At 46.9% G+C, this 26,901-nt stretch overlaps 1 protein-coding gene across 6 annotated transcripts in view; it reads left to right on the top strand.

Moving 5' to 3' along the window:
• The window catches only part of SAMD4A (sterile alpha motif domain containing 4A), a 217,033-nt gene that overhangs the window by 171,451 nt on the left and 18,681 nt on the right, over nt 1-26,901 (top strand). For all 6 annotated transcript variants that reach the window (XM_019645265.1, XM_019645297.1, XM_019645273.1 and 3 more), the window contains 6 exons: nt 4,809-4,918; nt 7,167-7,253; nt 14,209-14,542; nt 16,838-16,923; nt 21,972-22,090; nt 26,431-26,632. In XM_019645265.1, coding sequence (XP_019500810.1) covers nt 4,809-4,918; nt 7,167-7,253; nt 14,209-14,542; nt 16,838-16,923; nt 21,972-22,090; nt 26,431-26,632 — 938 coding nt within the window. The remainder of the gene's footprint in view (nt 1-4,808; nt 4,919-7,166; nt 7,254-14,208; nt 14,543-16,837; nt 16,924-21,971; nt 22,091-26,430; nt 26,633-26,901) is intronic.

Below are 26,901 nucleotides of genomic sequence, written 5' to 3'. Positions count from 1 at the left end.
TTCCAGGGATGCCTTACTCCCTTTTTGTTACTTCCCATATTGGGCCCTTCAGCAATATTGGTTGCAGCATTCTCACATGGGGGACCTCCTTGTAGGTGGACCGGTGCTGTGTGGCCTGTGGACCTGACTGGTATTTGCAGCCGTTCCCACAGCAGGCATTTGAGGAAAGCAGCCTGCGTTCTAATTGCAGCCCAGCTTCTGTGTGAGCTGCTCTATGTACCACAAAGCCTCTCAGTGGTTGATTCATCCAAACTCTAACAGGGAAATAGACGTCAGCATAATTGGAAACTTGAGCCCATTGGTAAAGACCAGCGGGTAAATATAGAACATATAAAAAATGGGTGTAGCACTATTATAAAAATGGCCATGAGAAGATAAACCACTATGGACTGCAGAAAGATCTAGAAGGGGCTTTGTAAAGGATAGACACTGTGGCATGGGGCCCCATGAGTGGTGGTGCTTTCTCTCAGAAACCTCCTACCGTTTGACCTTATCTTCTCAGTTTTCTTCAAGGGCTCCTCTTTTCATACCTTGCCCTAAAAGCCTGGCATCCTAGGGCTCCACTCTGGCTCTCCCCTATTCTCATTCCTTGCTCTTTCCCTGAATGGTCTCACCCACTTCCATGGCTAAAACAATCACCATGTGCTACTGACAAGGAGAATGGTTCTCTGACTCGACCTCTCTTCAGAGATCTTGAGCTGTTGGCGTCTCCACCTGGATGACCAAAGGCAATGACATGCAACTGATCTAAAGTGTTCACCATCTCTGTCTTCTCACCCCAAACCTGCTGCTCCCCTGCATTTCCTGTCTCCCCTGTATTTTCCGTCTCACCAAACCTGAATCAGAGGAGCCATCCTATAATAATTAGCCTCCTTCTCTCTCTTACTCCCTATCTTCCCTGATCTTCAAGTACTGCTAATTTACATCCTTTCCTTCTCTGCCACTGCCCTCCCAAGCCATCTCCCAGGGTTTTGAATTCATCTCCTGACCCCCACTTGCACCATCCTCCAGTCCAGCCTTTCCATGGACAACCATCATTTTCTTACATACTCATCTGACTGTGCTTCTACTGCTCAGATCTCCACAGCTTCTCAAAACCCACAAGACAAAGTCTACTCTCCTTGTTTCAACATTACAGATCTCAGCCATCCGACCCTGGCCTGTTTGCCCCTACCTTGTGTCTAGCCATTCTCTATCATTCACCCGAGTGTTTGCTCAACCCCAAATGCTCTTTGGTTGTGTGCTTTGTTTATATGCTGTTCCTGCTTCCTGGGATGGCTTCCTCAATATGGTCTGCCCAGTGGCTCCAGGATTGCTGTTACTGTGAAGCTATCCCTCACTCCCAAGGCAAACCAAAATGTCCATTGTTCCGTGCCTCCTAGAACTTTGAGTAGACTTAGCACTTGTCCTGCTGCTATTATAATTTTTTTTGGAGGGGTGGGGGTTAGCCATTCTCTCCAGATTAAAAGTTCCTTGACAGCAGGGACATGACTTCACAGAGCTTGGCCCCATAGTAGGCAGTCAATAAATGTTGCGTGAGCAAATATCAGGATTCCCACACTTGGCAATGAAGTCATCCCAGCTTATAGCAAAATATCTTTGTCTCTCCCGCTGCATAAGAGAGTGACTTTCTAGTCTGGGACCTCCACTGGCATGTCCATCAGAAGCAACCTGATGAAGCTAAATGGCTGTGTGCCAGCCAGTGGTGGGAGCCCAGGAGGTATGTATGTCTTCAACCACTTATCAGCTCCTCCAGGAAATACCTCTGCTTCTCCCCTGCTTGTCTATGTCTTCCAACCATAGCATTCATTTGCAGAATGAAAACGGAAGGTCTGAGGTTATATGTTAGGTGATACTCAGCTTTGCATCCAACCATGTGACACCTGAACCGTGGGAGAGGACCTGAGCTTTTAGGTAAAATGCATCCCTGGCCAACATCTACAGAATCTAGCATCCAAGTCATTGGAATTCCTAGCTTGGAAGGAGTCAAATAGTGAAGGTGCTCAGTTCTCTGGTTTGTTTCCCTTTTAATGGTGTTTTGTTTTCATCCTTGACAAAGTAAGGTGCCTCCCTGCCAGCCAGGGAGGGAAGGTTTGTAGGCTATGTTCTTAAGAACCGGAATTTCCTCTTCTTTGTTCTTCAGTTCACGTTGCAGGAAGGATAGCTCTTTAAGCAGACAGCACTGAGCTAGGCACTGAGATGCTGCTGTACAAGCGAAGTCAACATGTGCCACTTCAAAGAACATAGAGCCAAGAGGAGCTTTCGTTTCCCAGGAACATATCTGGAAACAACACTTCAGGAAGCTCTAACTCACCATGCTCAGAAGTTGTGTAGGAACCTTTTCTAGGAAAACAGCTCCCAATGGCCTGCATGTTGACTCAATGAATGAAGCAGGTTCTTCCATTCCTCTAACCAGGGGAATGCTGGTTGTCAAATAATTTTATAGAAAAAAACTAGCACTGATTGAACTGAGACTTGCAAACCAAGATATGCATCCCACTCTCCCCAACTCTTAAAGCACCATATTATCACCTTGGCTTATAAAGCACCCAGTTTGCAATGTGATTTAGTAGCTCAAGATTCTGTTTGTTTAATCATCAGTGGGTTTTGCATGATTAAGCTGTAGGGCACTGGTGAAAATTCGACTCCATCCTCTTTTGTGATGAATTGTGCCCAAGTGTGGCATTGGGTTACCCAGACTTCTCTGAGTCATGATCATTGAGTTTTCTGAGAAGCGACTTGGGGCTTTTCAAAGATGTGAATAACAAACAGGAAACCTGGTAACAAAGCAGTAATATGTCATTGGCCTGAAAGCCGGAGCTGTAGTTATTGGCTGCTTGCTGTGCAAGAAGTATGAGCACTGTTTTAACAGCAACAAAAACAGGGTGGAGAATAAAGTCTAGTAAAATAGCTCCAGGATATCACAGGAGGGAAGCACCTCGTAAGCGGGCATGTCCTGGTCTCGATCCAATCACAGTTTGAGTTGAGGAAGATGTAAGATGTTGGTACTAAGTGCCTGGGGGAGCCCTGTCTCTTTGTGGTTCATGGTCCCAGAGGGACTCGCCACTTGTCGCAATAGAATGAAGGGCTCCAAGCACAGAGCCAAGTGGTTTCTTGCCTGAGATGACTGAATCTGTTCTTAAAATGCCATTGGATATCGAATTCTATTTCTCGAGAAATTTCCCTCCTTTGGCCTTCCCGTTACTGCAAATCAAGAAGTAACCTTACCAGACACATCCTCCCTTCTGATATCTTTGAGTTTCAGGAGGTCATCCCATACCCACATTCCCTACGCCCAGTTGTGGTTCACCCAGAGGCAGGGCCTGATTTCACAGTCGGCCAGGCCCCTTTATTCAATCCCAGTTAACTATGTAGAGACATTGAAGAGTTGGAAGGTTTCCACTTGTTTTGGAGTGTTTGTGGTCTCTGTCAGTGCCTCAGAATAAAGCACTTAGTGATAGTGTCTTGCAATCAACGTGGTTAATAGTGGATAATACTTCATAGAAAGCATGAATAACATTTACCCAATGCTTCAGCATTTCAGAGTACTTTGCAGTCACTGCTTATGTAGCCCTCCTACTGCAGGGCTGTTTTGTCATCATTTTTCAAGAAGTTGATACAATGTGGGTAAAAGCTGGGAATCAGGAGACCTGATTCCAGTCCCCATTTCACCACATACTTACTCTGTGATCTAGAATTAATGACTTCACTTTGCCATCTGTAGAAAGGAGTCAGGAGTGGGGGAAGGTGATTCTAGAGACTTTTCAAAGATCCTATCAGCTCAAAAACTCTTGACTTAAAAGAGCATGGGCAAGTGCTTTGTTTTGGTTATACTTAGCAAGGTAATAATTCTCCTGTGGATTTTTAATATAGTAATTATTTGATTTTCCTAACCCTAGAATCCCAAACTTGGGGCTTATTTTGGATGCATTTGGAATTTCCATTACCCTATGGTTTAGCCAGTCTTTGGACTTTCAAGGAAAATGTCAGAGACACATCCAGATACATTCTATAGCTTGGAGAAATGGTCAGCAGACACACACACACACACACACACACACACACACACACACACACACGCGCACACACACACGCGCGCGCACACATGCACACATGCACACACATACACACGAGTGATAGTTTTGGAGTCCTGGATGCCCTATTCCCACTGGAGTACCAGAAGGCAGAAGAAAGGTCAGGCTAAGAGTGACAGGGACTCCACCCATGGGGTTCTGCAGCTGCCTGGTTTTCCTGTCACTGTGGAAATGACAGAAACAGCATATGGAGATTTTTGCTGAACCTGGAAAGAAATTGTCTTAAGGATGAAAAGTTATTATATGTAGTTTTAAAATTCTAAGTCAGTTCTTTCAAATCAGTAATAAAGTAGTCTGGCTAATGTAATGGTTCCTTGCCATTTTTTTGGTCATGAACCCCTTTGGGAATCTTATAGAAGCTATGGATGTTTCTCTGCCAGAAAACTACCTATATATTCACAAATTGGAATATAATTTTAGGGAATTCCTATATACCCTGAAGCCCATGGACCCAAAGTTAGCAACTCCCTGGTCAAATATGCAATAAGAGAGCCCAACAGGGCTAAATCAAGAATCTCAGGGCTAGACAAAGACTTCTAAGTCTATAATTTGCTGCCAAAATTAAACAAGTAGTAACATAGAGGTTTTTTTTCTTGTTCTTTTTTCCCTTCTGACCAACACCCTCTTTTTCTTTCTCTGTTCCCACATCTTTTGTCATCTGTTCCCGTTCCCTCTCACTTTCTCTCCCCATCTCTCGCACATCTTGCACCACAGATGTTCCAGCCTGGTTAAAAAGCCTCCGCCTGCACAAGTACGCTGCGCTGTTCTCCCAGATGACCTATGAGGAAATGATGGCCCTCACTGAGTGCCAGCTGGAGGCTCAGGTATGTGCTTCAGGGGTCCGTTTGCTAAGAAATTGCCCCAGGTGGGACCTGAAGTTTAAGTCCAAGGCAGACCTTGTTAGGACCCCTACCTATACCCTCCCAGTAGCTTGCCTTTGAGGAATTGCCAGGTGTATTGATTACATGGTGAGTATGGCTCAGTTTTTGCCTTCAGGGTCCAGTAGGAAACGGAAGACAAGTAGATAACCACTGGGAAAATGAGAATGAGATAGAGTCTTATGAAAAGAGTACAACCAAGGTACACTCACTAAGTTCACGGGTGCTAGGGAGAAATCAGTGTCACCTCCCAGAAGAGGTAATATACGACCAAGGCCTCAAAGAGCCTGTGTTCTGCTTTTGCTTTGCTTTCCTCTTGCCTCCCTCTGTGTGACCAGGGCTTGTTTGGGGAATGACAGATTGACTGGTTGTCTGTTGTCCATTCTGGTTACAAATCAGCTAAGGTCTCGTAATTACTGAGTAGAAACACCAGGTTATGGCTCAGACCTTTCCCAACACTTGTACAAAAACATGTTCAGACAGACTGGTCTTAGTTGATGTTGGAGTAAGTTGTATGACATTTTTTTTTCTCCTAACCACCTTCAATCACACGGGACAGTCATTGAGAATGGTCTCGGGTTTCGTTTCCCTTCTGCGTACCATAAAGGAAAAAGTTCCTCCTTCTTTCTGAGCCATCTTTCCCAAAGTGTGAATGCCAAAGGCCGGCCAGTCAACAGAACCCCCAAAACTGAGCATGTTTTCTACCATGCTGAGCTGGAGTAAATAGATCTGACCGATGTCTTTGTTTCCCTTGTTTAAAAAGCTATTTGCATGTTTCAAAATGACCTCAGTTTCCTTTGAGCAGTGATTTAAAAGAATTAATGGTCTGAACAAGCTAATAGTATTTCCCTTGCAGGAAGAGGCGATTGTACCATTTGGGGCATAGCTGGTCTGGACGCTTACCTCCCAGCAGATAGCTGTATTCCCATTGCATATTCAGTACCCTCAGTTAACCTCTGCAGGCCTGGCCAAATACCAGTATTGAGATGCAGGACAAAACCGAAAGTCACTGCACAGTCACAGAGAATGAGAAGCACTAATTTCAACTTCCTAACACTTCCCCCACTGCTTTTTTCATCTCGATTACTCCTTGAGATCCCAAGGATTGATGAGAACTGCTTCTAGGGCATTTTTGTGTTTGGGTCAGAGTTGAGAAAAAAATCTAAGTCATCAGTTGTTTGACCTGAGGGAAAAAAAAAACCAAGAAATAAGTGGCACAGAAGGCAAAGCCAGAAGCCAGCACAGTCTTTTCAGAGTAATTTTACTCACTTGAACTCAAAGTTAAGGCTAAACAGAAATATGCCCCCAGTGTTTCATCTTGAGAGTGAGTTTAGTTGTCACTTGACCAGTTAATTTTTCTAAGTAACGAAGATGTCATTGGTGTTCCCATCTTTCCCTTTTTAAGAGAAATTCTACGAATAGTTCACAGAAGTCACCAGAAGTGTGTATGAGAAACCTGATTTGAGAAAGGACCTTCTATTTGGAAATTTGCAGGATCTATAGTCAACAAGTATTAAACTAGATCCTTAGGCTCATCGTGGCTACAAAGTTAAGAAGATAAAATCCCCAACTCTAAATGTGAATCCTAGTTATTTACCTGAAATGACAACTGAATTATAGGTTTAAGTTTTCCTTATGAAAACCAGAGAGGAGCTGTGAGCTGACAAAATCTGTCTGTGTGGTACGACACCAGCTGAGATCTTTAATATATTGGACTTCACATCTTTTCAAGACAGGGAACACAGGGAAGGTTTGAGAAAGCCATGAGTATCTATATGGGGTTGGAACCTTCAGGGAACCTGGGAGGCACTGAAATGATAAACCTGGAGAAGAGAGGTGTGTGACTCAAAAATGATCTTTTAAGACCATGAAGAAATTTCTTGCTGGGTAAGGTGATTGGCTGTTCTAGTGTGTTCTCTCCCTCTCTCTCTCTCTGTCTCTCTCTCTCTCTGTCTCTCTCCCCCTGCCCAAAGGTCACAGCCAAAACACACAGGCATGTATGTAGCCAGATGGAGTTAAACTATTTAGTAAGAAGATGTTTATAACAACAGGTACTAAGAGAGACACAAAGGGATATTTATTAGTCCACAAACCTGTAGGAACAAAGCAGACAGTTAAGTACTTAAATAGCCTCCGAGAGTCTCTAAGCTGATTCTTCAACACGTTTTTAAATATAACTTTTATTTCATTACAGAATGTTACCAAAGGTGCAAGACACAAGATTGTCATCAGTATTCAGAAGCTCAAAGAAAGACAGAACCTCCTGAAGTCTTTGGAAAGGGTAAGTTATCCCCAGGCGAGGGAACATGTCCACCTTCATCGCAGGAAAATGGACCAACGACGCTTCTCAGTTGAAAGTGTCCTTCGCAGACCTCCTGGAGTATGCCACACTGTTTCCTCAGCGAAGTCAGAAAAACATGAAGAGATTCTAAAGTGAAGCGTCCTGGTTACTCATGCTTCTCTGTAACCTGCCCGCTGAAATGTACTTATTCCCTGAGTCCAGGCAGCCTGTGACTGGCCATCCCAGACTGCGGAGGCAGGGCTGTCAGATGCATTCCCCTCGACCTTTCATACATTTGTAGAGCTTAGCCAGGGGTTCAGCCCACAATATGAGCCTAAATCCTTGACCAAACAATGCAGGCACTATGCCATGTGCTTCATACCTGCTGTCTACCCAAGGGAGGATCTGGTTTTGAGGAAAGCTGCCTCCATAGTGTCACGCCCACAGGTGTGCTCCTGGTTTTGACAGAGGGTTTCAAAATCACCTGGCAGATGGACATATTTGGCTTTCCAGAGCATAATTTCAGACTTGCACGTAACAGCAGAATGGGTCCCCGTGATTCTGATTGGAACCATCTCAAAAATGCCAAATGCTGTAAAAGAGTTTATTTCAGTGTTCAAAGCAGTTATCAGCTGCTACTGTCCCTCTTTGTATGCTGCCTAAACACATTCTCATCCTATCTTTGTATCCAGATATCACTCTGGTAACGATGTTGTTTTTAGGACTTGGCAACTTTTTTATTTCATCTAAGGTCTAAAGACAAGCAGGCCTTACTCCACACACAGGAGTGCCCCAGAGCTAGGATTCTGTGCACTGCGGTTGGGAGGCAGCTGGGAGTCATGGGTGGGAAGTTCTGTAGTTACTTGCTGCCTGCATAATTTGAGTAGCAACCTCTCTTCTCATTATCCCAGCATGCCTTTGGAAGGGAACAAAGCAGTGAGGCAGGTAGGGCTAAGGCAAGTTTTGTAAGCACGTAAACATTTTAATGCAGTGGGAGGGTTGTTTTTTTTAACTTATTCACAAAATGTGTATATAATTTTGCATGCCATATATAAAGTTATATTTAATGCATAGTACATAAAATATAAAGTCATATGTATTGATAGAATATGCATATTATATTATAGGGAAGGTTCCTTTTAAAACCTCTGGATGGATAGAGGCAACTCACATGCCCATCCATGATGAAAGGCCTGTTCATAATTAGTTTATCACCAATGACAGTAACCTACCCAACTGAACTCGAGGTTATTGGTGTTCATAATTTTATGCTAACTGCTTTACCAAGCAGCTTGTCTAACAGAGCGATTATTGCCATTTTTACTATAAGAAACCGTTCTCTTTTAGGGAACATTCAAAAGGCCAGTTTTCTCCTTATCTGTTAGGAAATGCAGAAGACATTCCGTGTATGGATTAGATTGCTAAGCATTATGGTGCAAGAGTGATTCCCCCCTCCCCTTATTTCAGGAGCACCCCTCAGGAACTCGTCCCTGTCCTCTATCACTGAGAAAACGCGCCCACCTGAGAGACAGAGAGATGCTGTGTTCTCTGCAGCCTTGAGCCCAGTCAGTGTGTGGAAACACGAGGGCAGCAAGGTAGCATGGGTGGCCCTGACATGCCCCTGACTTCCTATGGAACCTGTGAGAAGTCACCGACATTTTCTGTGTCCCAGATTTCACACCTAGAATAATAGTGACTCCACAGAAACACTTTCTCCCTGGTCCACTGGAATGGGAATGTTAAAAAGATGACAGATGTAATACAAAGTCTGAGAGCAGCTAATGGGCAAGAGGAACGTAGTAATGAGTTTATTCGGTTTGACTTCTTTGAGGTGGAAAGCTTGTGTCTGTCAAGCTACCACGCTGAGCTTGCCTCAGAACACCGAGTGCAGACACCTGTGTGCTCGTCCTTTCAGGAGCTGATGGCCTGGGGGTGGGGACGAGCCTCTCCTTGGTACCCACCCAACGACTCAGGCCCTGGCTCTGTTCTCTCTTCTCTGGGACCTGGGTCCACCTTGTTCTTTGAGGCAGGGGGTTGTCCATAACCAGTTGCCACTTAGGCCACCAGTGACAGACTCAAATCAGCCATTACTCTGGCATTCCCAGATGCCCTCAGCTGATGACGCTGTTGGAAATGCTGTCACCATGCACTTGCCTCCTCCAGCATTCTTACCTCACATAGAACCTAGAGATTTCTAAGGAGACAGCTGGGACCCCGCCCATGGCTAGTTCACTATCAGTAGTCGCTGCAGAAAAGCTCTGCATCCAGAGCTCTTTCACTCAGTTACTGAACACTTACTAAACAGCTGCCTTGGACGAGGTTTACCCCGTTCACTGGAGGCTAACTGGAGTAATATGTGGTTCCTGCCCTCCGTAGCTCGAGACGTGCATTGTGACAGGTAGACGTGTAGCCAGACCTCTCACAACCTAGTGTGATCAATGCCATTATCAAGGCTGAGGGGGGTGTCTTCCTGGGTTGAAACACACTACTCTGCAGTGGTGAGGAGAGAAACCTGGATGGGGCCAGGGCTGGCTGGAATATGCATTAGGAACCTATAGCCAGTTTGGGTGGGCCCTTGAGCCAAGGCAGGGGCCATGGGGGGCGGGGATGGATAAGATAGGGCACTTAGCAGTCCAGGCATTTGTAGGGGGCTTGGACCTGGGTGCCATGGATGTGTCACATTTGAATGCCGCCCCCCAGGACCTGGCCATCAGGAGGTCACCGGTAGCCATGATAAGAAGGGTTTCAGGGAGCTGGGAGGGGAACGAATCTAAAACCCATGAACCAGTGAGTGTGAATGGGTGATGATGCCATGGGGCGAGGATGTGTAGACTTCTCAAGATATTTGGTGGAAAAGAAAAATGAATAGAATGGTCACTGGGGCCGGTTTTTCAACATTTATCTTTAATAATGAAAATGTTTCCACATGCTCTCATTCACCATTCTTTATTATTATTATTATTATTATTATTATTATTATTATTATTATTATTATTATTTTCAGCTGTACAAAACAATGCAGTAATTATACTTTTCACCCCTGACAAAGTGACAATCCCCCCTCCCCCAATCCACCGTCCCCCCCACAATACCCTACATATCTATTACAATTCCATCGACTCCACTCCCCACACTATACTCCACATCCCGTGACTATATNCCACTCCCCACACTATACTCCACATCCCGTGACTATATATATATATATATATATATATATATATATATATATATATAAAATTATGCAATATTATTCAACATCAGCTTTAGGTGTACAGTGCAGCGGTCAAGCATCTACCCCATCCATGAAGTTCACCATTCTTTTTAACGAACTTCCAAACTGTGAAGTTGAACCGTTCTCTGAGCCTGGGAACCTGGCATGAAGAAAAAAGATACACACACTCTTCTGTGTTCCCACAGCTCCCTGTCTGGGCAGCACACTCGTACCTTATGGGTCCCAGTGCTGTAAGCTTCTTAGGGCAAGGGTTCTGTCATGCTTGTGTTTAGATCCCCAGTGCCAAACAGTGCCTGGCTCCTGGTAGGGCCCAGCCAATGTTTGGTGAATGAAAGAAAGAGAGAGAATTGATTTAAATAACACAGGAGTCCCGTCTATTGTGTGATAAATCCAATGCTTCTCACACAAAAAGAAGGATGGGGCCACGGACTGTTGGCTAAGTGCCGGGGTCAACGGCTGCCAAAGCCCTCTCTTCCAGATATTTTCACCCCGTTGTTGTTACATGCCCCAGTCTTCCAATAAGACCTAAAAAGCCAGGCCAGGAAGGCTGGGATGGTCTGAAAGTGGCGTCCATCCTGCCTGTCCAGCCTGAGCTGTGCTCGCCCCAGCTGCCGGCAATGCCACGGGGGAGCAGCCCTCACACCCCCTTCTCTCACATGAGCTCCTTGACTTGGCACATTAGTGAACGCACAGCTTCATTTTTGCCTCTTTGTGTTTATAATGGGGGATTATATTTATGGTGTGAGGATCAATAGAGACTTGGGTTGAGTCCCTATTTTTGTCAACATGGAGAATCGATTCCAACAGCTAGTCGAGGGCACTGGATTGAGTCCTACTTGGGCAGTTTCCTACCTTTCTTCTCAGCTTGGGCACTCAGTGTAGACTTCTGGAATGCATTTGGGAGAGTCAGAAATGTGACCTGATAGTCTTTGTGCCACCCCATGGAAGCTGGCAGTTAAGTGAGACAGTGGCCTGAAGTCTATGGGGGGAAACAAAACAAAACTCTGCATGGTTCCTGGCAAGTTAGATTTTCAGAGAGTCTCCAACATTATTCATTATGTTTATGGTTTCCTTTTTGGTGTGGTTGTCCCCAATAGGTAAGATTTGAACTTGGAGCAAGTATATGTTTCCTGTTTGAAGGAATTCAGTTCTTAACCATAACCAAAATCTCCTTCCCCCATCACTAAGTAACTACAGAAGCCTTCTTGCCAACTAACAAGAGCAGGTGAGGGTTTGGTGGCAGTTGACAGTGTCACAAGCATGCATTTGCGCACCCTTGTGGTAGCTGCCATGTGGGATGGCATGGCAGGATGCACGCCATCCCCCAGAGAGGCTGCCAGCTCTACCTTCATGGGGGAGCCTCGCCCCTGCTCTCCCTTTTCCCTTCCCCTCCTCGGTCAGGGGCTGGACAAGAAGGTCAGGACCTCTCACACCCTAGTTGCTGGTTGGGTGGTTGGCAGGAACTGGAGGACCTCGAGGCAGGGATCCCCTGTTGACACATAGTTGGGTCAGAAAAGGTGACAGGTGCTCTCCTGGCATGGGTCAGCTACCTTGCCTCCATGTGCCCTCCCCGATCAGATCACCAGGTCCAAAGTCAAAGAACCAGTCAGATGATGGCATCGGATTCTGAGAAAGGGCTGGTCTAGTCCCGCCAGCAGGGAAACCAGGAATGATCAGGAACATTCGACTCACATCAGGCTTGTCAGGACAGGCTGCAGGCTGGTCTCACTGCAGCCATATCTGCCAGGTTTAGAGAGAAGGAGCAGCCTCTCCGAAGGCCTCTTGTTTAAAAGAACAATGGACTCTCTCCACTAAAGTAGGCCGGACAGTGGCCCTGGCCAGGATGAAGACAATTCTGGTGGCCACTTAGCATTTGACTTCCCTCAGAAGCCCTGGGTGCCAACTAGGCTAAGGCACAATTCAGGCTCTGCTTCCAACCCTCTGAACAAAGCAGGTTCCGGCCAACAGTGGGGCAAGGCTCTTGGTGTTCCGCTGCCTAGAACTGAAACACGCCTGTCCCAGGCTGCTGTCCTCAGATTTCCTCTTTTGAATTGATTAATTGGAAAGCCTGGATGCAGAATTGATCACATTTCATGTGCTTGTCTTCCTTGACATCATCAAGCAATTTTTCTTGGTAAGAGAGGATCCCAGGAATGGATTAGTACTCAGGCTTCAGGCTTTTAAAATTATGTCCTTGCTATTCTGGGCTCTCAGAAGATTAAATCTACGTTGGTAATCAGGGCCCTGATTGTCAGGGACCGTATGGGGTCCCAGGGAAAGATCTGCTGCATAAGCACTGGGCAGCACTGTGGCAGAAGGCGGGGCCCACCCACCATGCCAGGGAGGACCCCCAGGCCCTGACCTCCAGCCACAAGCATCTGAGCCTGCTCTGCACCTCTGCGAGCATCTGGCACAGATAAATGTCTGTCAGTATCAGCTTTCATTCCTTTTTCTAATAGGTAATGCCCAGTATATCAAATTGTAGGTGCAGAAGGATCCAATTTATAAAGTTGCATATATATTATATACAATTATATATATTACAGTATACATATGTATTACATGTATATCTGGAATGATCCTTCTAAAACATGTCATGCTCCTGCTCCAAACCTTCCCTGATTTCCCGTTCATTTAGAAGAAATTCTTGCGTCCCTGCCCTAGCCTGCAGGCCTCCACGCTCAGGCCCCATGGCTCCTTGATCTCCTGTCTCCCCCTTCACCCCTCACCCCACCTGTTCCACCTCAGAACTCCTTGCTGTTCCTCACACACTAAAGGTGCCTCCTACCGCAGTGCCTTTGCTGTGCTCTCTGCCTGGGGCACTATTCTAGGATCCTCTTGTCCACACTCATCTGGGTTCCTGCTCCAATGTCACCTGCTCAGAGAGCCTCCCCTCACAGCAGCCCTGGCCTGCACCTCTGTCTCTAGCACAGTGACTGTTCATCTCATGGCAGGATGTAACCTCCCTGAGGGAATCCTAAAGGCTGTCCCACCATATCCCCATGCCTAGCCCAGTGCCTAGCACGTGGGAGCACTCAACACATAACCTATTAATTTAACCAAGAAGCACTGACGTGGTAAGATACACCGACCTGCAGCTTTACCAATATTAACATTATCACAACCACCTGAGGAGGCAGGTACAATTGTCCTCTTCATTTTATACAGAGAAACTGCAGCACAGAGAAGTTAAGTCATTTACCCAAGGTCACACGGCAATGTCAGAATTCAAAGCCCAGTATCCATCCTGGAGTCCATGCTTTTAACAACTACCCTGTGTTTCCTGTGTCGTGGACTGAACAAAGGTGTACATGATCAGTTTCCTTCGTCCAAAACCAATTATACACAGGACAGGAAGCCAGAGTCTGACCCAGCTCTGTTATACAGCTTCTGAAGTGTGTGACTGTACACTGTATAAATGCATTTTGTAGAAAGGCACTGAGGAAGCCAGGGAAGGAAGTAGGCCAAAATCATTTCAGTGATTATGTCTAGTGGGATTTTTAGGTGATGTATATTTACCTCACTATTCATATCTGTATTTTTGACGTTTTCTACCTGGGCTAATATTCGATTGATAAAATTAAAATGTTGGCTTTTCCAAAGAACATTCCGATAAAGGGGACAGCAGCTGTGAGTCCTGCCTGAGAACAGGCTCAGGAGCAGGGTGGGGCAGGGCGGGGTAGACACCCTAACAGAGGTCTTCTCCCTCTGACCATCCAGGACATCATCGAGGGGGGCAGCCTGCGCATCCCACTGCAGGAACTGCACCAGATGATCCTGACTCCTATCAAGGCCTACAGCTCCCCGAACACCACCCCAGAGGCTCGCCACCGGGAGCCACAGGCCCCGCACCCGCCTTCACTGATGGGCCCCGAGAGCCAGAGCCCTGACTGCAAAGACAGCACTGTGGCCACGGGCACCACAGCCACCACCTCAGCTGGGGCCAGCGGCGGGCTCCAGCCACACCAGCTGAGCAGCTGTGACGGGGAGCTGGCTGTCGCCCCACTGCCGGAGGGGGATCTCCCCGGGCAGTTCACACGTGTCATGGGCAAAGGTAGGGCCCGATTTTGCCACCTCTCCCTTTTCTTCTCTCAACACCGCTAACCAAAGCTACCAGTCCCCGAGGGCCTACCCCTGGGCGCTGGATAAACTGTCTGCCAGAGTCGATGTCATTAGCCCATTGTACAGATGAGCAAAGTGTGGATCTAAGAGTTGAAGGTATTTGGATCTGAACTCGGATCTCTTTGACCCCCAAAGGCCTCTCCTTCCCCGTCTCCTTTCTGTCCCACTCCCTCCGACCAGGGCATGCTGGGCCCTCCTGGTAGAGCGTTCATTGGGCCTTGGACCCTCAGGCTAAAGTCAGCTCTTACCACTGACCATACAGGGTACCACAGCCATGCTGTGTGTGTATCTGTAGGGCAGGATAGAATTCACACATGGTCCTGTGTGGAGCACCCTTTCTGCCTGGACTGCCCCGTGCCTTCCCTGTGACTCAGGCCCTTATGCACAGATCCTTGACAGTGTCCAGTGCTAGAATCATTTGTGCTTGATGGGTGTTTCACAAGAAATCTTGATTATTTTAAAAATGTAGTGAATGTCTGTACTTTTCTTTTGGGAAAAGGAAACCATTTTTTCTTCTTTATTCAATATTTCAGACCATTTTAAAGAACTAAGTTTTTATCAGAAATGGTCTTATGGTTGTAGTAAGAAACTCCCTGTGGTACATGTCCTAAAAAAAAGACTTAATCCCACAAAAATCTGGCTCAGAGGAGCTGACTTGTAGCAAACCTTGGAGCTGAAATGCTAGTAGCTTGAGAGCCAGCGGGGGCCGTGGTCTCCTCCCCTCTCACCACTGCCCTTCCTTGCCCCTAAGTGGGCACTGAGCTGTGTGAGACTAGACAGGTGACCTTGTGGGTGAAGACACATGTGGGGGTGGTTACCTGAGCGGCAGTACCTCACCCCACCTTCCCTGTGGCGAGACCCATGGTGGGCTGTGCCCTCCTCTGACACAGCTTCTTTATAAAGTTCAGGTACTTTCAAATAAAGTGTAATATAAATTCATGCTCAACATAAAAAATTCAAAAGTAAACAAAATGCTAGAAGAAGGTGGAAAATAGCCTCCTACCGCACTCGTGGCCCAGCCAGCTTCCTCCCCAGAGGTGACCACTATAAACAGGTTTGGAATACCCCTTCAGAAACTTTGTAATCATATACAAGCACATGAGTATCCTTTTTATACATGAACAGGTCTTGCTTACTTGCTTTTCAGCTGTTTTTTGTTTTTTGTTTTTTTTGTACATTATACACTTTTACTATTTCTATCAATTCAATAGCGCCACCTCCGTTTTTAAAGATTGCATACCATCCTGCTGTATGTATGAACCCTAATTTCTTTAGCAGAGTCCCAATTAATGGACATTGAGGTGGTTTCAAAGGTTTTGTTATTACAAACAATGCACGACTGAAAATCCGTGCACAATAACATGGCTTAAATGGGATTCTGTGACAGACTGGTTATGCAGGATTAGGGAAGAGAAAACAATTACGATGCCCAGGTTCAAGACTGATCTGCTGAGTGCAAAGCATTTTTACTTCTAATTGACACCTTTTGTCCAGCCATCTCCACTGTGGCCTTCTAAACGTTCCCATCAAGATCAGAGCATCAAGGCCTTTAGGAGGAGAGCGGAATGGCCGTGACAAACCCAGCGGGGGTATGTACGCCACCTGCAGACTAACTCTGCTCTACTCTATTAGCACTTACCTGAGTGCGCAGGTGAACCTGGGTAGGTATACATTCCCATATCACTTTGAAAAATAACCCTCCAGTGACTGAGCAGCAGGCTCCCTGCTCACGAACACACCCCACACACCTCACATCCTAAAAGATGTGCCAACTGGATTCCTCCAGATGAGGTGCCCCATTCATTCATAAAATCATGGAGACTGCTCCCTGGTAAGGTCGATGGTCTTTGATGCCTTTGAACTCCCTCTCGAAAGGAGCCTCTTTCAAAGAGCTCAAAGAGCTCGGGCCACTGCTGTGTTCTGCCTCTCCCAGTGTGTCTGTCTCAGGCAGAATTGCAGAAGGCTTAATATAGAATGGTATGCCTGGAATTAACCAAAGGGGCTTCTCGAGGCGAGGGCGCCCTTGGTGACCGATCCTGTGACTTCAGTGGAATGAGGAGCCTCCTGGCCTTTTTTTGTAAACCTTACGTAAAGCCACAGGCACACAGACATCTCAAAATATTGATCCTGAAAGGAAATCGGAGGCAGACCTTGAGGTTAGAATGGGTGTGCATTTTCTAATTCATCTTCCTTTTTCTTTTTCTTTTTTTTTTTTTTTAATTCACAGTGTGCACACAGCTCTTGGTCTCCAGACCCGATGAGGAAAATATAAGTTCCTATTTACAGCTAATAGACAAGTGTCTAATTCATGAGGTGAGTAGTGACAGGTTTCACAAAGCTTTGTTCTCATTGCTTAGAAATGGTTCTCAGAGTTTCTGGGATGTGATCATTTGGGTCTCCAACAACTTGGTTTTCAGATGTGATTAACAACAGCTCTGGCAGAACTCAGCTGTGGCGGCTTCAAGCACAAACACAGCTTGTATGTTAATTCGGTGTCCAAAGATTCTTCTAGACCGAGCTTTGATGTGAGGGTTAATGCCTGAGAGAAGCTTCTGATGCCGGAAGAATCTCTGAGTGACCAAGACGGGGGTGGTTAACACACAGTCCTGCCCTTAACATTTTCAAATCTTTTAAAAATTTTGTTTGGAAATATTTTGCCTTTTGGCTCAAGGCAAATTGAGGGAGAGATGGAGAAAGAGTGCGCAGAAGAAATCATGTGTGTCTGTGTGTTTGTTGTATGTGGTTTGGTGACTATTCTGCTGTCTTTTGATTTGTGGCTTTCATAGGAATTGTATTTAGCCTTACGTCCTTTTCAAGAAGGACTGAGGCAGGCTGGAGCTGTGCCTACCAGACTCTCAGAGTAAGTGCAGTCTTCACAACCAAGAATGACAGGTCCTGGGCATTGCTGCCCTGAGGGACATGTGGGGACAGGCGGTTGTGCCTCAAATCCAGGACCCCATTGGCTCCTTGGATGATTGCCCCTCCAAAGAGTTACAGAGACAAGGCCTAGGCTTTAGGAAACTTAGGGCTGGATAAATGTAAAGCACTGAGGTCTTTCTGTGGCATTCTGACATGGGAATAAGATGGTAAAGGCCTCCAAGTCGCCTCACCTTTGCCATGGTGGCAGCCAGAACCCCAGGAGCCCAGTGGGGCCCAGTGATTGGAGATACCCAGTGCAGAGGTCTGGCCCCTCCCCCATCCTCCCAGCTGCCACACAGGCCCAGCTGCTGCTGTGGTCACTTCTCTGGGCCCCCACCTCTGTGCTCTGGCCCCACCCATCCTCAGGTGCAGGCGTGCAGTCAGTCTCTCTCTGGGTTTCCATCCCAGCCACTTCGCCCCTAAACTCTCAATCCTGCAGTTTCCTCTCACAGCAGCAAGAATTCTTATGTGTGCCGCCCCCAACCCCCAACTCACCCTTTTCTGTTTCCAGTCCTGACTCTGTACTTGTTTTGACCAGCACAAAGCAGCAGAAAGAAGAGAAGGCAGGAACACAATGACGAATGTCAGACCTCATTCATGCCATAGATATTTGTTAAGCATCTAGGTCCTGACCCTGGCCAGACAGCTTACAATATGAGGGTGGTGGGTGAGGCGAGAGGAAAACAGGTCATCACATACTTGCTGGTAAAGCCTTTGATGAGCTCCTCCCACATGCCCTGGAGCCCAGATGAGGAGCAGTGGACACCTACCCAAAGCCTACAGGCATTTCCTCAGAGGGACTGCCTCCTGGTTCAAGCTGAAAGGCAAGCAGAGTCTCGGAGGCAAAGGTTCATTAGTAAGGAGGCGGAAGAGTACTCTAGGCAGAGAGAACAACATTTAGAGGGTTCTGTGTCTTGTTGAGGAGGAGGACATTTGGGGCGGGTTTTAAGAAGAACCGAATAAGGGAGCATTTAAACGTCTGAAAAAGCAAACAGGAGGAACCTTGCTTCCTCTCCCATGGCCAGTCTCAGCATTGAGCTTTCAAGATGCTGGAGGACAGGTTACCTTCCACCTCGCCTCAAGTCTGCTGAGCCCATGAGACAAAATAGCAAGTCCTCTGGCTGCGTCAGGCTGCCTCTGCTCCTAATTGGTCTACACCAGCCGATGCTTCTCACTTTCCTGCCTCATGTGAGCCCTCCCGGGGCATCCTGGCTCTCCTTTCTATTTCTTTCCCCTTTTTCTCTCCAGTTGCCCAAGCGATCCAGTGCAGACGGCACTGCGTGGACTCATCTGCCTGCACGGGGCCCCGATTGCCATTGAGGGGCCTCTCGATAATGGGAATCATGGGCAGAAGGACCTCACACCGTGTCTGCTTGCCTGCGTGCATGTCAGCATGGAGGGGCCTGCACTCTGCTTTGGAGGGGAAAACGTTGTCCAAGACTTTTTATTATTTTAGATCGAGAAACAGGAAACATGCCTGAATAATTTTCCACAGCCTCAGGTGATTCTGTGTGTGCAGAACACACCCTCCCTGTGAGGCCCCGTGGAGGCACACAGCCTTCCTCCTGGCTAAAGGTTAGCCTGGTCTCAAGAGACAGGACTCCCTTTCACAGCCCGAATGTGCTGTTCTTTAGCCAAATGGAAGGATGTTGACACTTCCAATATACCTTCCTTCCTCCCCAGGGATGAAGGTACCGACTCCCTAGAGTAGTAAAAGGAAGGACAGGAAAGTTCTGAATTTTGTATCCGAGACCGGTCACCTTGTGTCATGGATTCCAATCCCAGGCTGCTTGCCTCCTCGGCGTCTTGAGAAGGTTCTAGGAAGATGGTCTCTTGTCCCCTTTATGAGGCTTTTGATCCAGCCACCAAAACTGTAGGACGCATCTTCCTCCAGACAGACTTATTGGTCTGGGCCTGACAGGGACAAAAGACTCAGAAGTGACTGACTGGCTGTGTCTGGGCATGTGTGGCGTGGAACCTTCCTTCCTCTCCGGCCCCTGAGGAAGCTGCTACCAGCCTAACCCAGAGCTGCCAGTGAAGGGGCTGAGTGAGGCGTCAGCCATCCCAGCTGACAGCAGAGCACACATGGGAACCAGTTCTCAGGAATCGCTCTGAGCCGGCCATGACCTAGCTGCTGTCCATGCCTCCCAGCTGCAGTTTCTAAGACTGAGAAGAACCAGCCTCCACAGTCCCGCAGCATTGCTAAGGGGCTGGCTCCCGTCTGCCACCCAGAACTAAATAAGCCTGTTGCCCCGACGCTGAGTGAATGAGCTGACCTCTCTCTGTGGGTGTGTCACCTTTCCATCTTTTTGGATGCTCTTTGCCACCATGAAGATGTCATGTATGAACTGGTTTCCTTGGAAGCCCTTTGAATGCACATCTATAAAGTGAGCCATTTCCTCCTTTGTCACCTGAAACTCCAGCCAGTTGTCTTTCGGGCTGGCTCCAGACCAGCTCAATATTATAGTTTTGAGACCTTGAAGTCATTTATTGGGGCTAAAGGTGATGGTTGAATACCCAACATGATGAACACTCATATACCACCACCAAAGGGTTGGTCTGTGCAACTGAAAAAAAAAAATCTAGAGTATCTGCGAGCAGCACATATTGAATCATTGCTAAGAGCCAGGCATGTTCTAAGTATTTTAAGTGTTTTTTATGTGTTATCTCATTTAATCCATATAGCATCCCTTTGAGGGAAGGGTTAGTATCCTCAGTGTTTAGAAAGAGCTGAATCTCAGGTAGAGGAACTCGAATAAGGGTGTGCAGGATTCAGCCTGCCCGTGTGCATCCAGAGCCTTCCTCTCAACCACTGGGCTGGTCCTCCACCTCAAGTCCTCTGGATGAGCACACCTGCATCTTGTGTCCTCACTTAGCATTAGGCTGAATAAGCTGGTCAAAAGCAAGATCTATCCATCCCTTAATTAGCCCTGCAGAAATGCTCACCTTTTGCAGTTTTCAGAGGTCCTTGTGTATAGTTGCACACTCACCAAGCATCACCAACAGATGAGAGGGACCACGGAGGAGAACCTCATCCTCCCCTTTTAGCCACGAGACCATCCCGCCACTCACCTTAAAGGGAGGTCTGCACCTCTTTCTGTAATGGGGTGCTGGGTCCCTTGGTTGGTAACCCTCTTTGATGAATACCCTTAATGGTGCCTAGCTAAGGCCACCCAGGAGGAAGGGCTTTGCCAGTCGATAACTTTTTTATAATCTGACTAACATCTTTTGCTTTTGGTCACATAGCTCCCCTGTGTTTAGGTGCTTAACGATTGTCATCAGGAGAAAATTAAGCTGTCATTTTTTTTTCCTCTCTATTTAAGGAGTCTGTTTCATTTATGGAAAATAGTTATGTAGTCTGTTACTCCTAAATAATAGTTTATTGCTACTTCAACGATTTCATGCCTTATTGACAGAACTACTTGGGTGTGTTATCTCCATGCTAATCAGTCAAATCTGGTGGATTTCCCACAGCTTGTAGACCTCAGTTCTAGATACTTGACAGGGGATTCCTAGATTGCCTGTGCGCTCCTCACCATCTACAACCCACCCTGTCCAAGTTCTGGCCAGGGCACTTGCTACAAACACAAACCCCGGACTCCCCTCTAGACCTATTAAGTCAGGCTCTGGGTGTGTGGGAGGGGGCCCAGGGATCTGCATTTTAACAGTCTCCTTGTGGGGAATCTAATAGATCATAAATTGCAGAGTCACTGCCATGGAGACTCAAAGCCCCTGAAAGTCCTGACCTGGGCCATGTGTACACAGAAGGACACATGATACAGATAACAGTGTTTTACAGGGCAGTAGGCAAAACATCCCCAAACATCAATTTTACTAGAAAAGACTTGAGAAGTCATCAGATATACCCATTTTTCTTAACTTCAGACAGTTGAGGTTAGGATGGGTGCACTGGAGTTTTTATAGGGCACAGGGCCCCCTAACTGGAGATTTTTTCAGCCCAGCCCTGAAACACAGAGTCTATACTCCATTTTCTGAAGCCTGGCAGAGCACTCCAGGATGTCCACACACCATCAAACAGATTGATTTTTGGAATGGTTTAGCATTTCCATTGATTATGAAAATGCAGGGAGCCTGCAAAAGTCAGAGTATTCAACAATCAATTTTGCAATTTATTCTTGGTTAATAAATAGAGTACACAGTGGAGTCAGAAGGAAGGGGAAGGATCTATCAGAAATGCAACCAAAACCAAGGGTTAGCCAAAGCTTAACGCGTGTACCTTACCAGGCACCTCCAATGCCAAGTAAGTTGAATTTTCAGGACAGGCAGCTCACAAATGAAACTGACTCCTGTTTGGACCAGGTCAGAAATAGGTGAAAAAAAGGCCACTGCAAAGATGCTAGTGTTTCTTCCTATTAATTGCATGTTTCTCCCTCTAATGCCAGGCTGCGTCGCCTATTAAAAAGTCCTGTTTGTTTTTGCAGGCATTTACAGAGACGCAGAAAAAAAGATTGTTGTCATGGAAACAGCAGGTGCAGAAGCTCTTTCGGTCTTTCCCTCGGAAAACCCTTCTAGACATATCAGGATATCGACAGCAAAGAAAGTATGTTGGGATTTCGTTTCTTTGTAATGCACGGTGGTTCCCAGGTGCTCATTGCCTGCCTGGGATCCTGGGGCAGAACGAGGCAAGGCGTCATTCCTTGTTCACCAGGATGACCTGTGGCAAGTTTCAGATCACATTCCTTAAACAGGTGGGGTTTGGGAAAAGGCTGTAATGAGAAAGCATTCCCAGAGGAAGAACTGAATGCAATCTTTTGTAACTCAGTTTACATTGTCAAAACAATGGTATTAGTCCAGATGGGCATCAAGGGAAGAGTGGGTATGATTCACTGAACTCCAGCAGAATACTTGGTGGTTTATCCCCAAAAGGGGGCTTCGAAAGGACAAAAATGAATTGTTCTATCAGCACCTTAAGTGGTAGTATAATTTTTTTCTCCCTTCTAGCTGCAGACAAGCTAATTATAGTTGGTGGCAGGGTGAAGAGCCCAGTGCTAGTCTATTTTGGTCTGAGCTGCAATCTAAGTGTGGAGCAGTACCATTCTTGATTTTTCATAGTACTTCACCTTCTTGAATGCAGTTAAAAATAAGCCTCGTTGTTGTACTTTAAAACCCATTACCTTAATCTGGCTTTAAATTGAGGAATCCAATTGCATGTTAAAGGTGAATTGCAGTGACAATCTGGGGGAGGAGTTAAGAGGAGGGGTAGAATTAAGCCTTAAACAATGGCAGGGAGTTGGGGGGAAAATCATCTTTACATCTTTAAACATGAGCAGGTAAATAATTTTTTTCACTTGCACCTAAAAAGTTCTGAATTCATTTCTCAGTGCAGATATAGAAGCTCTGTCTGTGTTGTTAAGATTCTTGGCATTTATTTGCATAAGTGTGCCTGAAAAAATCACTGTTTTTATATTAACTAAGTGAGATAAGGCCAGTTAGAATTTGTGAAAAGTCTTTATTAAAGATTAATGTAAAAATTAAAGTGTTATCTTATTCCAGCATATACAACACTGTTATTTATTAAACAAACATTTAGCACTTACTATGCCCTAAATGGTGGTATCCAAGCACTTTAAAAATATTAATACATTTAATCCTTACAGCAACCATATGAGGTGGGGGAGCTACTCTTAACCCCAGTTTACAGAGAAGTTGGTAGGCAGTGGCATCCAGGAGCAGGCAGGCCAGCTCCAGAGTCAGTGCTCTTAACCACTTCAGATGCCAGGAGCTCTCATGGTCTTTGGCTCATGTACAGAAAAGACGGGCAGGGCAAGCAACACTCTTTATCCCCAGCTCCCTGGCCCCAAGCCCTCTGGGGTTGGCCTCCCAGGTGGGTTGGGCTGGACCACCTCTGCACCTGAGGATTCCTGGGGCCCCCAGATGAAAGGCCAGGCCTGCTTCTCAACCTCCTGCCCTGGGGCTGCACCCCTTCCCGGGCTCACTCCTTTCTTGTAAGGGCAACAGTACTTCTCCCAAGTAAGAAGAGGAAGTTCCAGACTCCTCTTGTAACACCAGCCCCTTGGGAGACAAGTTCTAAGAGAAAGAAGGAATTAAGAGGTTGAAGATGAAGATAGAGCTTTTCAGCGTTTGCTACTCTTCCCAAAAATGCCGTCCCTGCCCTGCCTTGTCCTTGGTTTGCATCTAAGTTCCAATGAAGCCTGACCGCTCTCACGTGTTCTAAAGCTTGTATTGGACTAACCCAGCATTTGCCAGATTGGTGTCCCAATGGACCTCCTTTATTGATTAGTTAAGGATGAATTCAATCATCGATTGTAGCTGTTCAATTGGAAGTTGCTAACTAAAGCTCTAGAAAATAATTTGTTCTGCTAAGTATTACCTCTGGGATCTCTTATGCTATTAATTTGCTTTGAAGACCTGTTTCTCCCATAATATAAAGGTAGCTGCAGCCCAGCTCCTACTTGAATTATCCCAAATCCCAAATTAATTGGTCCTTATTCAGTCTTTTCAGACATTTCAAGGTAATGAAATCAGTTGGTTTGATTTAGGAAGGCAGTGAAAGAGAGACAGAGATGGGCAGAGCCAGAGAATGAAACATGAAAACTTGCTTTTGTCACCTTGTTCTCTCCCCAGAAAGAATGATTATTTCATTCAGCCTAGTGATCTTAAGTAATCAAAATAAGTGTTCACACTGGTTGCCAGCCTTGGCAACGCTCAACAAAACGGGCTTTGTAATAACCAACTAAGGACGCCACTGTAGGATCTCACCATCATTAGAAAGATGGCCCAGCCAAATTCTCCTCCCTGCCCCCGCCCCCACCCATCCTATCCCCCAGATGTTCTGTGCTCTTCCGCCACATACCACCCAAGTCATTGGTCCTAACTTTAGGAGTGCCTAGAGCCCTCATTTCTACGGTGACTAAGTGCCCCATAACAGAACCCTCTGCCCACATTATATTGCTTAAGAATATAGCCTCGCCTTCCTGGAAGCACAAATCATTTGAGCATCACTCATTGACTACTGTATTTTGCATATGAAATAGCTTTTTTTAAATCCAACTGAAAAGGAAAATGAGCAAAAAAAAAAAAACCAAAAAAAAACCCATCTGTACTAAATAAGGAAAAGTCTTAGCAAAATACTGAATCATCTGCCAGGTGGCCAAAATCCTGACTCCAAAAACCAAAGGCCTAGTTTCCATAGTTTAAAAAAAACAACTCCTGCTTCATCCTTGTCTCTCTACTTGTCACTCACTCAAATTGTCCTCCCTCCCAAGAAGACCTCTTCGATTGTGTGAAATTATTCCTACCCCTCCTGGCTCAAATGTCTTCTTCCAAACATTTTAAACCTTAGTAAAAGAAGAAAGAGGGGAAGACAAGGGAGAAAGGATGAGATAAAAAGAAAGACCTAGAACCCATGAGCGTCCCCCGCCCCCAACTCACTACATGTAGTCCCCCTTCTCACCTCTGACTGAATCAAAAGCCCTTCCCTGGGCCACAAAAGCCTGAAAATGGAAAGACACGAGCCCCGAAATCAGTCAGCTCAGAGTGAAATTCTCTTCTCTGCCCTCTCTCCCCCTAGGAAATTTAGGAACTCTGAGAAGAGAAATATTTTCTGAGATCAGCTGTGCTGATGGCTTAGATGCCCCACCCCCTATGCACACACAACTCTCTCAGGAAATGGCTTCTTTGCAGGGTCCCCCACCCCCACCCCATCATCCTCAACTAGTTAAACTACATCAGCCCTGTCTCCCTGAGTATCCTCGCAGGTTTGGTACAAACCTCCCCTGTGTGGCTGGGAAAGCAAGTCTGTTCCATCTTGTGGCCATTGGAGGTAAAACATTTCAACTTGAACATCAGTGAATGACTAAAGCTGACTCTTCTTGGAAAGAATGTGCTGGTTTCTGAAACCCTGCTGGCTGCCGTGTACCCTCCCAGAACCTGAGGCATGTTAGAGAGGACAAGTTCTTCGGCGATGAGGTCACAGGAGTAATGGGAGCACGGCGTCCCAGTGCAACGCCAGGGTCTCCGGCAGCCTTCCTGCGTGAACCCAGGGGAAGCACGTAACCTCTGGGTCTTTCTGCAGGGAGGGCCTGTGCAGGGGTGAGGAGCAGTCAGTGTCCTAGGTCCAGAGCACTTGGCAAACATAACCATCTCCATTCTCACAGCCCTTACTCCATACCCCGGAATTAGAGCCCCAGACATGGGGTCAGCTCCTCCGTTTGGAGAGGCATCATGGTGGCAGAGGCCCATTCATTCTTTCATTCATTCAACCTGCATTTACTGTGCCAGGAGGTGATTCAGTCGTGGAGCACACAGGATTCATGAGGACAGACACCGTCCTTTTTCCCATGGCGCTTACATCCTGTGAGGCTCTCAGGCCACCCTCTCCAAGTCTGCTGCTCACACAGACATCAGAAACAGACAGTGGTATGATGGAAGGCGCACCGAGCCTGGCTCTGCTGCTCTCTTGCTGTGTGGCCTCTTGACAGACATGTGAGTGCTCTGGGCCCTGTGACGCAGCTTGGAAGAAGGCCCAGGAGCGTGCTGGTTAAACTTCTGGGCTGCTGGCGCTGCCCCCTGCTGGCCATGTGACCTTCGCAAAACTATTAAGCTCTGTTTTCCTTCGCCAGCTCTAAAGGCGGATCAAGCGCTGCTTCATACATAGGGTTGTGGTGAGGAGCGGAGAATCTATGAAAAAGTACCAGGATGGTGCACATGACATGCGCTGCACGTGATGTTTGCTCTCAGGTGTTAGCTGTCGTTTTAATCATAGCCCTTTCCTGGCCCAGAGACCCTAGGCCTCCCTCGGCCTCACAACTGTCAAACTGTGAGCAGACCCCAAGTAGACGTCGCCCTGGCAGCGTGGGCCCCCAGTTGGGAAGGGCTGAGGGGGACTGATGGTCTCTCGTTCTTTGTTCAACCTCGCAGTCGCGGCTTTGGGCAGTCCAACTCCCTCCCGACAGCCGGCTCTGTGGGCGGAGGCATGGGCAGACGGAACCCACGCCAGTACCAGATCCCCTCTAGGACTGTCCCCTCCGCCCGCCTTGGCCTCTTGGGCACCAGTGGGTTCGTCAGCTCCACCCAGCGCAACACTGCTGCCAACCCCACCATCATGAAACAAGGAAGACAGGTTTGTTCTGCCTCGGGAAGGAGGGTGGGCAGCCAAGCTCAGGGCCTGAGGCTTTACGATGTGTCCCTCCAGATGACTCCAAGGTGAGGGGAAAGGCCAAGGGAGGCTGCACAGAGGGACAGTTGTCCCTATGCTCAGCAGCAACTAGCGTTGTTTGCATTGTTCCTCAAGGCCGCAGCTGTGCCTGGCCTCGTGGGGTATTGCTTAGGATGCCACTGGGACCACTTTAACCTTGGGGACCCTGCACAGGGGGGCCTTCAGAAAGAAAT

The sequence above is a fragment of the Hipposideros armiger genome, unplaced genomic scaffold (assembly GCF_001890085.2).
Source record: "Hipposideros armiger isolate ML-2016 unplaced genomic scaffold, ASM189008v1 scaffold_5, whole genome shotgun sequence".
NCBI lineage: Eukaryota > Metazoa > Chordata > Mammalia > Chiroptera > Hipposideridae > Hipposideros > Hipposideros armiger.
The sequence above is the reverse complement of the archived record's forward strand: the minus strand, read 5'-3'. Positions and strand labels throughout refer to the sequence as shown.